This window comes from Pongo abelii, chromosome 21 (assembly GCF_028885655.2).
Source record: "Pongo abelii isolate AG06213 chromosome 21, NHGRI_mPonAbe1-v2.0_pri, whole genome shotgun sequence".
NCBI lineage: Eukaryota > Metazoa > Chordata > Mammalia > Primates > Hominidae > Pongo > Pongo abelii.
In genome coordinates, this window is record NC_072006.2 from 4,124,167 (window position 1) to 4,137,713 (window position 13,547).

The 13,547-nt window shown below is 38.2% G+C and overlaps 1 protein-coding gene across 2 annotated transcripts in view; it reads right to left on the minus strand.

The window, feature by feature from the left end:
- Positions 1–13,547, minus strand: part of PAK5 (p21 (RAC1) activated kinase 5) — a 301,165-nt gene that overhangs the window by 39,257 nt on the left and 248,361 nt on the right. For both annotated transcript variants that reach the window (XM_054541538.2, NM_001134045.1), the window contains 1 exon segment: positions 4,010–4,795. In XM_054541538.2, coding sequence (XP_054397513.1) covers positions 4,010–4,795 — 786 coding nt within the window.

Below are 13,547 nucleotides of genomic sequence, written 5' to 3' on the forward strand. Positions count from 1 at the left end.
AGCTGCTGTAATTTATTAACTTACTTAACCCTCATACTGTATAATGAGACATGGGCTGTCTTTACCCTTATTTTGTAGATAAAGAAGTGGAGGCACAGTTAAGCAACTTGTTCACCCAGTTAATAAGTGGCAATGTCAAGACTCAAACCCAGGCAGTTTATCACCAAAACCTATACCCTTAACTACCAAAACGTGCTTGATAAATGATAGCTATGGAACAGTTGTCCTTAACTGGGCCAAGTTTGCCCTCCTCTGCCTGTAGGACATTTGGCAGTGTCTGGGTATATTTTGGTTGTTAGGAGTGAGGGAGGGATGCTATGGACATCTAGAGGGGAACGGCCATGGATGCTGCTAAACATCCTATGATGCACAGGACAGCCTCCCACAGTGAAGAATTACTAGGTCCAAAATGTTCATGGTGTCAAGGTGGTGGACCCTGCTACAGAGTGAAAGGGGACGATGCAACCTAATTGTGAAATTAATTGCTAATTAACTGCTAATGCAACTTCATTGCTTCAGGTATTAAAAGGAGCTTATAATCAGGCAGGTTGCAGGCTTTGCACCCACAGAAGCTGCCCCTGTGCTACTGGAAATGCATGCAATGTCTGGTGAAAGGCTTAAGCCCAAAGAGTTGGATCCCAGCTCTGCTGTGAGCATATTGAGCCTCTTAAAACCCATTTCCTCATCTGTACAAAGGGGTCAAGAATTCTTGCCTTACAGATCCGTGAGGCTTAACAAAACATGGCATGTATCTGGTACACAGCAAATGCTTAATGAACTGGTGGGATTGTTATGCTGGGGGCTTTTCAGTAGAGAACAGATGTGCTGGGCCAATACAAAGACACAAGTAGGTGGCTGCCTGGTCCCTGGAGAGCACAGGAATGAGCAAAGTCAAATACATGGTGGCAATTTCTCCAGCTAGCTTCCTTCGCTGGAAGGCAGATTTGTCTGTAGGCGAGAGTGGAAAGCATTCTCTCTCCACATCTGGCAGTTTTCATAATTTTGTCGTGGGTATGGTGCTATATGGTTTTTGTTTGGCTTTGTTTCCCACCCTCCCAACCCCAGGGTTTCATCTGCTTAGTTCCAGCAAAATACACTTAAATGTAGGGAGAGGAGGCCAACATCAACAGACTCATAACATTCTTGATTCCTGTCACGCTAGCAGGGAAATTAAGTAGGTAGATAACATTGAAGGATTTCTTTTTCCTGTGGGTTAACATTAATCTTTCTTTTTCTTTAGGACAAAATGTAAAACTGTGTCAAACACATACACACGTGTACGCACACACACATACACACGACCCTCCTCATTTCTGCTTCATCTGGAGACCTACACAAGTTTTGTGCTTCCTTTTATTATTGGAGATGAAAACATGGCCCAGCCTTGTTTAGGAGTCTCTGCAATGCAAGGCCAACTCATCTGAGTCGTGACCACTATTTCTTCCCTCAGCTGGAAATCCAAAAGTGATTGGTACACTCTAAGAGTACAGTTCTAAAGACACAGGCACCTCTGTCTTTTCAGAGAAACGTTGTATTTTTAATCAAGTAAACGTTTTAATTACTAACCTGCCTCCCACCTCTTATCCTCCCACAAAACACAAAACCTGCTCATGAATCTCTCATGAGTTTCCTGTGAAACATGGAGCAGCAGCTTGCTTCTTTGTATTTCTGATCATAAGGGCTGAACACCCTTGGTAGAAGTTCCCATGAGTGAATATGTTGTTGTTGTTTTTGGTGAGCCACAATAGTTTGTGCATTGTTTCTGGACCGGCAGAGCCAGATTTCAGGGCAGGTCGGCTTTGTCTTATATTTTGAAGTCTGCAGAATAGAGGGAGCTGGTAGGGAATTAAAGCAAATCACCCCTCCCACTCTCCTTCTTCTATCACTTAGACTAAAGTTCTGGTGGTCACTGGGACTTCTCATGGATTTTCTTGGCAGATGCAGTCGAATCCCCGAAATAATATATGCCCAAATAATAGGAAAATATTGAGCAGGGAGAAACACCAGATTGAGTTCTTGTCCTTGTTTTGCAACCAACTAATTATGAAACTGTAAGCGTGTCATGTGGCTCTCTGGACCTCAGTTTCCCCTTCTAGGAAACGAGTGTGCAGGGATTGCTGGTGGTGACATTAAATCCCAAAAGCCCATGCTATGTGAAAATGCGGACTCAGGGCTACCAGTTCATCCTTTCTGAAAATATAAAAATAAAAAAGAAAGAAGACTGAAACTCCAGAATTAAGAGTTCTAAAACTCTTGACCTCTAAAACTATTTGGACTATAGACATGTGTAGCCCACCCAATATTCATTTCCAACACCCAGGAAGAGCCAAATAAGGCTCCAGGGCCAAAGCGCAGCATCATCTAGGCAATGTTTTCTCTGTGACTATGACCCCAAACAACTCCCTAACACAAATATGCAAATAAGCCACACACACACAAAATCTTAGATAAAAAAATAACCACTGATATTCAAAGCCTGAGGATGTAACTCAATTCAGCTATAGAACATGTTAACTTATTTATTTCATATCACTCACAGAAATGCACAAGTGATATGCACAAGAAATGGAATAAACTATCTCATGTATCGTGAGACATGCTTATGAGTTCAAGTAGAGTTTGCTTGTGGTTAATTAGACCTCTTTCCAACAGTCACCCTGGCAAGAACGCAGGAAGAGAAAGCAGTCATGATATCCTGAGTGTGGGTGTTCAAGTACATTAATACCACGAGATTAAAAAAACACTGTCACTATGTGAATTTTAACTGGAGGAACATATCTCAGGCCTTTATTTATCAAGATTTGTTTTTAATTTTATATCCTGGGAACTAAGGTGACAGCTTTTTTGTTTCTTCTAAAGAATGGCTGAAGTAACTCCAACAATACACTTAAATGGCTTCTGTTCAACATCTTCGATGAGGTTAATGAGAAATAAGAAGCAAAGGAAAAATATAGACTTTCTATAGTCAATAAATCAGGTGAATGCAGGCAGGCTTGGCTTCCAGAGTTTTCTGTGCTGCTCACCAAACTGTCAAGAGTTTGGTATAAATAAGGTACATGACTGCCCTGTGAGAAGTCATGTCCCTCTCACCTGCTTCAAGATCTCTATGTAATCCACATTCCACACCCAACAGTCCATGTTCACATTTGCTGGACAGGCAAAGTAGCAAAAACATTTCTAAATGACAGGGAAAAATAAATTACTTGCACATTCTCAAAGGTATTTTCCAAGACTTTAGACCTTTGGACCCATAAATCTTTGTCTGTGCTTTTAGTTTCAGTAACTTCTCCACCAGTGATTCCCAAACTTTAGGATATCATGGACCAGTCAAATTTCAAAGCAAACTTGGAGCTGCTAACATTTAAACAAAATTTAAAAGAGAAATTACAATAAAACAAAGTAAAAAGGGGACAAAAATTGTCCAGCGGTCCAGCAACCATCTGTCACCCCCAAATTTCATACAAAAACCAATATTTCAAATCAAATATAGTAGAAAGTACATACTCTTAATATGAAGGACCATCCCCTGAGTTGAATAAAATTAGCTTTATTTAAAAATTATCATGTTATCCTAAGCTTCTTTCCTTTTTAGCAGGTCCATGCAAACTTTGCCAGGATGTAGGAACCACTGTATGGCTCGATCTAATGCTCTATTATTGTATGTGACTGATCCACTCCTTAACAGGGAACTTAGTGAAATACAGTCACATCATATTTATCACTCATATATCAGAATTCTATCTTTCAAATAAATAAGTTTATTTGCCTTTTAATGAGAAACCATGTAGGAGGGCCCAAAAGATAGATTTTTATTTTAATGAATATATATGCCTTATCCTAAACCTTCTGCCCTGGGGCCTCACAAGTGGAGATAGGGTGGGTTTTGATATTGATTTTCCCTTAAAAGGCAAACAAGTACTTTGCAATCTGATCGTATAAAAAGGTCGTGCCAGCACCACCCTTGTGGAGGTTTTTGCACACTTGAGGGAAAGGAGGTAGCAAACGTTACCTTTGGAATGCACATTGTGGGCTCGGACAAGCGAGGGTAGGTGTAGGAGTTGTAGGAGTGTCCTTGGGGATGGGTTTTAAATGCACTTGCTCCAAATGGCATCATCGGTTCCTGGAGTCCCGAGCCTGACCTGGACCTCTGCCGCATGGTGGGCTGAGGGCTCCTCTGATTCAGGTACGAAGACTTTGGCCTCCTGTCATAGTCATCCAGGCTGGGTCCCCATTCACTTTCACTGTACGCCAGGCTCTCCTTGGAGCACCCGCTGGTCCCTGCAGTTCTAGAAGGTGTGAATTGGAATGAATAATCCAGAGGGGAGCTACTCGAGGCTCTCTGATACTCCCACTTGAGGTCACTATATTCACTTGGTTTGCTCAGTGAGTCCAAATGTGAGTGATAATCGGCAGAAAATCTGGCAAAATCGGATTTCAAAGGCTTCATCTCAGAATAGTAGGCCTCCCCGTGCTTCATTTTCATTATGTGACCATTTTGCTTGGCTGCGTGGCTGCCTCTATAATACGGATCCAGATCGTCTCCATAGAGACTCTTCTCCCTGTACTTTTCGGTCGTGTAGTCAGCAGTAGTATCGGATTCGCTAGAATACTGGGAGAAGGTGATGAAGCCATTTTCTTCCGCGTGGCCTGGACCGTGGCTGGAGGCTCCCTGATCTGGGGTGGGTGGGCTTTCTTTCCTTAGGGAGTTGGAGCGAGTCACCGAGATGTTGTCAAAATCCTCTAGCAGGCCGTTGATGGAGGTTTCCTTGCAGGGTTTGTTTCCTCTAACGATTGTCTGGGAATAATAAAGGGAATATTGTTTAAGGAAAATATTTCATGCCTTTAAATTGATGGCGGCATCCCACCCCCACTCCATCCAAATTAAACTACAGAAGAAAAAAGACCCCAGGAACACTTAATACAAAATGATAAAGAAAAAAGTGTTGATTAACTTCAGTGGTGAAATAAATCAAATAGTAAACAATCTCAAATTGCATTTTTCTTCTTACCTATCTCAATAGAGACATCAATTAACCATCAAAAAGCCATGCAGGAGACTACATAGAATATCACTGTTTTATTTACCAGTTTACAGGCAAATCCCTTCCCCCTACTTCTTCTACCTAAATAATGAGCCCTAACCACCTAATGACGAGCTGATAATTATAATTTAACACTCTATAACTGTTTGGTAATAAAAAATAATATTTATTACTGTTTTACATCCATTATTCAGATGATTTTCAAAACCAGAAGGCATTGTCACCCAACTATTAACATAACTAGAAATGGGTGTACATTTTTTGCCCTTATATGGAAGACACATAATAACTGAGGTTATGAAATTTTATAGATGAGGAAGGCACTTCCTGAAACTGTAATTAGGAAACAGACTGAAGATTATTTGTGTGATTTATGATCGAATGTGATATTCTTATTAAGTATATATGCTTATACTATACTACTTGTTTGCTATGGCCACACTTCTGTGTAACATCACTGCTGAATTTTGGATGGCTTAGTAATGATGGTTGCACCTGGATCTTAGTGACAAATTGTTCCCTTTAATGAATCTAAATAACACAAGAATACCAGGAACTGAAAGACATCGCAAACCACTTACAAAGCCCGTCAGCCATGCCTTGACAATGACAGGATTTGCAGGCAAATATGATGGGGGTGGATAAAAGAACAAAGAACAAAGTGTTGTGACTTCAGACTTCCAAGATTTTAGGAGAAAAACACTTTTGAGCAAGTAGCAAGGAGTTCAAAACCATCTTGGATGGTACAATAGAAGATTTCAAACTGGAGGAAGAAGTCAAAGTTGTCCTGGAGCTGATGTTTTATAGATCTATCCATGGTGAAACAGAGGGTTTATTTTTTTTTATTTCAAAGAGTCCTGGACTAATACTTTTGTACTATACCCTTTTCTTTCAAATAAAATTTTTATTCTAGAATAGTTTTAGATTAACAGAGAAGTTGCAAAGAGAATACAGAGTTCTCATAGACTTCTCATCCAGTTTCCCCTTGTGTTAATATCTTGCATTGCTATTAAGGAAATTCCATGTTCCTATAGATTTCATTATTTTTCTCCTAGGGTTCCAGAGTTCCATCCAGGATAGCTCATTACATTTATTTGTTATGTCTTCTGAGTTTCCTCTGATCTGTGACAGTTTCTCAGATTTTCCTTATTTTTTGATGACCTTGACAGTTTTAAGGAGTACTGGTCAGGTATTTTGGAGAACGTTCCTCAATTGGGGTTTTCTGGTGTTTTTCCCATGTTTAAACAGAGGTTATTTGGTTTGAGGAGGAAGAGCAGAGAGTAAAGTCACATTTCATCACATGATGTTCAGGGTACATATCATCGACATGACTTAGTAATGATGATGATGTTAGCCCTGACTACCTGGGTGAGGTCGTATTTGCCAGGTTTCCTATACACACAGTCACACTCCCCTCCCCTAGCTTTCCATATATTGTATTCTTTGGGAACAAGTCAGTAAGTGTAGCGTCTACTCAAGGGGCAGCGATTTAAGCTCTATCTTCTTGGGTGTGTGTGTGTGGTGGGGGGAGGTTATCTATATAAAGTAGTTGGAATTCTTCTGCACAGGAGACTTGCTTATTTGCTCCCATTTACCTACTTATTCAATTATTTATTTATATATAAGGATGGATGGACTCATGGTTATTTATTTTATACTTTGGGTTATAAGCCAACACTCTGTTATTTGCCTTGCTGCTCAAATGGTTCCAGCTTTCGTCACTGGGAGTTCTCTCAGGCTGGCTGCTGTGTTCCTTTGATGATCCCTCTTCCTTTTATTTTTTGAGCACTTTCTTACTTTCTGTCCCTACAAGAAGCTCCAGGTTTATCTTTTATTTTCCCTGCCCTTCCCCCCAAATCAGGCATTTCTCCAAGGAATGCTAATAGTATTAGAAATTAAGATTTGGTTCCGGGAATACTCATTGCTACTGGGTGTCATCGCCAGGCCACAGCAAACAGAGTTCCGAAATAATATGTTTGTAGACTACCTCATGAATACACGCACACACCTATAATTATATCCATCCATCTGTATCTATATTAACCTAAACATAAATCCACATTAATGTCTCTGAATCTAATCAAATACCACATAGTTCATTCTTGTCATTTCCTTACCTGTAACTTCCTCTGTAACAGTAAAAAACATGGGTCCCACCATCTGCCAGTTATTTGCCTATTCAGTGCTAGTATAACTGTTCAGCAGTTTCAGATTAACCCACTCTACCATGAGAAACAACTTTGTCAACTCACGTACCGTGTTTATGTCTAGTTCTTTAAAATTCCTTTACACTTATAGTTTCCATTCAAAGCACTGTTTCCAAAGTTCCTTAAGTTAGTGTCTTCTTTCCTGCACCCCCTTCAATGAGGTTATGTCATATATGTGTAGCTGTTGGATTCTTTGGTCACATTCTGCATTCTATCCCAGGATCCTCTGATCTTCTGGTTTATTTTTTGTTGTTTTTTGAAACTGCATACATTAGTTAACTCTTTGTGCTGCAAAGCTCTGTGGGTATCGACAAGTGCAAAGCATCATGTATTCACTGTTAGAGTGCCATACAAATTAGTGCCACCAGCTGCAAAAATATCTCCTGAGTTTCCTCTAGTCAAACATTACTCTCTCCCCAAACCCTTGATATCACTGATCCGTTTTCTATCCTTATTGTTTTGTCTATTCCAGAATATCATATGGATGGAATCATACAGTTTGGAGCCTTTCAGCTTGACTTCTTTCACTGAGCATAACATAGTCAATGTTCATAAACTAATATCTTAGTCTCTTTTTTTTGCCTATTCCTTTTTTATTCCATAGTGTGGAATTCATTATATGGAATGTAGTCAATGTTGAGGGTGGTGCATAAATTGATGGACTGATTGCCAAAGTAGGGGATGCTCTGTTGGAGCCTCCCTTAGAGAAAGAAAGAATCATGTATATAATCTGAGACCTTTCCTCAGAGGAACAATACCCATGCTCACCCCACAGATTAACTTGGGAGAAACAATAACTGTGAAGAGGAAAAGATGAGCAGCCTTGGCGAGGAAAGATGAAACAGCTATAATTCAGCCTTAAAAATATCAAGTCTATTTCAGCAGCTTCCTATTTCATTTCAGTTGTATCTTCCCTGTTTGCCACTTATTTTATTTTATTTTTTTTGAGAAAGAGTCTTGCTCTGTCACCCAAGCTGGAGTGTAGTGGCATGATCTTGGCTCACTACAACCTCCGCCTCCCAGGTTCAAGTAATTCTCCTGCCTCAGCCTCCCCAGTAGCTGGGATTACAGGCACCCACCACCACGCCTGGCTGGTTTTTGTATTTTTAGTAGAGACAGGATTTCACCATGTTGGTCAGGCTGGTCTCAAACTCCTGACCTCGTGATCCACCCGCCTTGGCCTCCCAAAGTGCTGGGATTACAGGCGTGAGCCACTGCGCCTGGCCTTGTTTACCACTTCTCTATTTCCTCAGGGTGGCCTTCAAGCCCTCTTAGACATCTGTTCTGCTACCTTCTGTGGATTTAAACTCCTGGCCTCCTTTCCTATTCAATAATGTCTTGCACTGTTTTTAAAGAAAACAGAAACAGTTTGTTTATATCACAGTGTAACAATTAAAGTTTTTCCTTTTGGACAGAAATTATACTCTTGCACATTTTCTATTCTCTCTCTTTATGAACAATAGGTAGGTTACTCAAACAAAATGTTATCAGGAATTCATGGTTTCTCCAAAAGTAGCTTCCTGGTGTGTTTAATCCCAGGCATTTGTGTTGACAGATGTGCCACATGGGTAATGTGTGTGGGGCACACCAAGGTCTTAAAGGGCCTTCTGAATCACTGGACCTACTTGGATAATCCTTTAGCAAAAATCAAATCTTATCCAGACTTTCTCTGAACTTGATAAACAATACTTAACTATATTAGATTTTTTCATATTCAATGTTCCTTTAGCTCTATATCCTAGAAAAATATTATTTCTTTAAATTCTATCCTTCTTAAACAATATTCCAATTATTCTTTCTTGTCTGCCCCCCAAGCCTTCCCATCTCTGATTACACAAAATATTCAATCTGGTACCATGCAATCACTTCCAGCATCTTAATTTTGGAAAGAGTCTAGGTCACCTCTTCTTTTTACTGAGTAAAACCTGAAACCTGGAGTTGACTTTGCCAACAATATTTAACAAACAGGGGATTTGAACCCAAGTCTCCTTTCTCCCAGTCTAGGTCTCTTTCTATGGTATGCTTTAGACTCTTTTAGGCTAAACAAAATAGTACCAGTAAGCAATGCAACGTTGGTATGTGACATCTCAACCCAGCAAATTGGCCATTTGTCATTGCGGTGCATATTTCTATCATGCACTCCACTCTCAGAAATTAGTTGCTGAATGTACGGAATATGGATAATTCTAGATTCCAATTTCAATTTCAGTACACACTTGCTATGTGATTTAATTTCATTCTTTATTTCATTACCTGTTCTCTTATTTGTAATAGGGATATTATCACTTGACAGTGTTTAGTGATCCCCTCTCCCCTAGAATTGTAGCTGCAGATAGAAGGAGGGGCTACAGAACAGTTTTAAAACATCCTAATGCCCTCAACGAAAACACTGCCTTCAGTGGACAGAAATTTGTAAATATGATATGAATTAAGAACATTTCGACACATTCATCAATGAAGGCTAAAAAAAGCATGAAGATTATTTTAAAAATGACCAGAGAAAAACAAGCTAAAAGTCTAGGGAAAGTTTCTGGAAGAAGAGAACTATGAAGCGCGTCTAGGAGGAAGCAATAGATGTAACTAGAGGGAGAGAAAAAAGAGTTAATCATCAGCTCAACATTTACTGGACAACTGAGGCTCAGAGGTGATCTGTATGCCTTCAGATGCTACCATCTTTAGGGTCAGGATGGCAATTGTGAATACAGAAGAAAGGCTCTCTGCTCATATTAAATTGGTATCCCAATTATTTGTTTGGAATTTATGTCCAAAAAACCTATTAGTTCATCTTCACAAATTAACAAATAGCTGTGATGGGGGGTAGACTGTTAGTGTTAGAAATTCATTACAAGGACACAGGTAATTTAGAAGGAAAAAAAAATCATTCCCTGTGTGATTCCTTTGAGATAAGAGCATTATTGAACACCTCCTTTGGAAGTTCTGGGTCCCTTAAATCTCCCTATTTTTACACTAAAACCCTTCCAATTTGATTAATGAGTTGATTGGGTAGACTTTAAACTAACACTTCATTTTTGAGAAATACTGAAATAAAATTTACATGTCAAAAAGAGGCATCTATTTATCCTAAAATATCTATAGATGGATAAAAAACAGAACTATAGTATCTATGTGTCTAGGCCTATACTACCTATCAATATTTTTAGATTACTAAGAACAACATAATGAAGGCCTATTAAATAGAGCTTTTTCTGTCATTAATCGTGCTATAAATATCTTATATTTAGGAAATTAATAAACAAAAGGAATCAATAACAATTTCATAGGGATTTTTTTGTCTCCCAAGTGTGTTCATTAACATTTCTATAGGAGACTAGAGGGTCATTATTTCATCATGTGAGTTAATGTGTGGCCTCAGAACTGGGGGCCTGCTGTTTCTGTGCACTTGTCACCACATATCCTGAGAAAAATATTAATACTGCTATAAGCTAAATGCTATTTAGAAGAAATGACAAAGACTACCAATTGATAAGAAACATTGTTTAAAAATGTAGTATTTATTATCATTATTTTGTATCTTAGGCTTAGAGCACTTATGAGATAGGTAATATTAAGTGTTATCTAACCTTTTTAAGTCACTGTCTCTTAATCCATAAAACATTGAGACTAGATCCTTATCTCACAGGGTTAATGTGATTATTTAATACAGTAATATGTGTAAAAAACTTGGCATGATTCCTGACATATACAAAGTACTTATAAGTGCTAGTTACTTAACTATTGGTCGGGGCGGTGTGGGGGGCTGAGGTGGTAAATTTTACTTTTAAATTAGGTTGATAATAAATGAAGAAGAAAGGAAGCTACAAACAACACCTAGAAGAAATAAATCTAGCTTCATATGGTGGGAAAAAAAGGGATAATTGATGTGGGAGACTTTAAAGTACTATTAGTAACTTTGGATACAAAATACATATTTCTTGATTTTAAACAGATGTATCTCAAATTAATTACGATTGTTACATAAATATTCCTTCTGAGATCTAAAAAGCGGAATACTTTCAAATTAACAATCAGCATTCTATAGTTATTTTTCTTAAAAATGTAATGTATGAGTCAGAAAAATTATCCAAGTTAGACTTTGAAGATTTAAATGGAAAGATAGGTATAGAAAAGAAAAGTTGATAGAAATATAGTAAAATTTTGATAGTGGCTGTCATCTCAGGGTGGGAAGACTAGGGGTGATTTATATTTCAGTCCAGTGCTTCTCAAACTTTAAAGTGCACACAAATCACCCAAGCATCTTGTTAAAGGGAGACTCTGATTCAGTAGGTCTGGGTGGGGCCTGGGATGCTAGGGTTCCAAAAAGCTCTCAGGTGATGAGGTTGATGATGGTCTGAGGGTTACACTGTGTATACAATGGAGTTAATGCATTTTCTAGATCTTCTACAATCAGGGTTACCTTTATAATAAAAAAGTTAGACTGAGGTATGTTTTTCTGTATAAGAAGAGTCAGCATTATATGTATATACATACATATATATAAATTGTATTAAATATGCATTTTATTAACTATCTATAATATAGTGTTAAGTGTACTATATGTATTGTGTTCTATATATACATACATAGCGCTAAGTACATTTACATTATATATACACATTGGGAATTACATGTTCATTTTCTCATTCCCTTTGAAGATGAAACATTTCTCCAGCTTAACCAAAACGATGACTTTCATTTATTTCACCATTTTGGTACACCTGCTTCTTTAGCATCATGCCCTTACTATAAGGCTAGAAGCCTTAGAGTTATTGATGAACAAAATCTGAACACTACAAAAGATATGATGTGGTTACAAACATTTAGAAAGAAGAAATTTTAATCAACCAGTAGTAAAAAAATGAAAGCAAAATCTAAAAGCCAACAAACCAACCAACCAAACAAAAGGGCAAAGAAACTAAGGCATGTCCTAAGACAGTCTTTTCTTGGATTTCATTTTCATGGTTAGCATTTGAAAATGTTTGTTGATGGTATAAATGTATCACACTTTAAATAAAGCACACACTCTTCTGTTTCAATGAAAACTATTAGCTCAGTGTTAATAAGCAGGGGGTTGCAAAATGTAAATGTTTGTTAAAAACAAATTGTTGCCCCACCCAAAAAAGTAAAAGAAAAGAAGACCAGTTAAATCAGAACCAAGGCAGTATTTGTTTTGCTGATACAGGTTTCACTTTATAGAATCATAAGTGGCAAAGCAGTAATAATGAAAATCCAAACATGCAGAATTTTCCAACACAGTTTAACAGGCTTCCAAACAGAAGAACCACTAATTATTATTGTCTGTCTCTGGTGTTCATTAAAGCAAAACTGTGCACTTTTATAGAGATCAATAACACAATAACTGCAAGAGGATTGGTGGATTTTATGCCATGGAACCTCCAGGCATTAAAAATCAATGCAACCCAATCTATTTGAGTTTGAAGCCATGGTGCTCATTGTCTTTCCATTGTACCCTGGACCAGCTCAGCATCTGTTCAGGCTCCCAGTGACAGTGGTCATATTTCACAGTGCTCCTTCCGTGGGCTGTTGGCTGGTGATAAGCTATAATGGATCTGTCTGTGAAAACAGCTGTCTCCCCTTGTTCCCTGAAAAGAGATGGAAAAAGTGCCTCTGCCCTCACAGACTGTATTAACCTTGACAATAATGAAGTGTGTAATTAACAGCTTTGCCCTAATAGGACCTCCCACATCTCTTTTTCAAAAGCAGTATCTTCTGTGTGCCTCAAACATGTGTTTCATTTTGTCTTTCAGGTAAATATAGCTCAGGAGGTTAATAAGCTAAATATTTCTACAACTGAAGTATAAACCAAGATTCTCTCAGAACTTATGTACTTTTAAACTGTCTATCTAAATTCCTACCCTGTTGGTAAAGAACTGGCTTCCTTGTTTTTATTAAGGCAGGTAGCTGGAAACATCAGGGAACATAGTCACAACAAACAGATTTGATCTACTTAGATCCTTATAGGAAGAAATGGTAACTCTTGTTTGGATTTTGTAATATCATTAGATATTTTCAATAAATACTTTCATTCGCTATTATCAATAGATATTTTATCTATTTTCTTTCAGTTCTCCACATATACCTTTTATTTGGTAACAACAGTGGGTGGAGCTAATTGGGTGAACATTTGAGCATTGCATATCCCTGGAAAACAAGATAATTCAGGCAACACATTTCAGAGTGGAGGTAGTGGTAAGGGATTCTAACCAGAAAATCCCTTTTTAACAAATTATGTAATAATCTTAATCACATGGAATCCAAAAAGCCAATTTCTGTTCTTTTG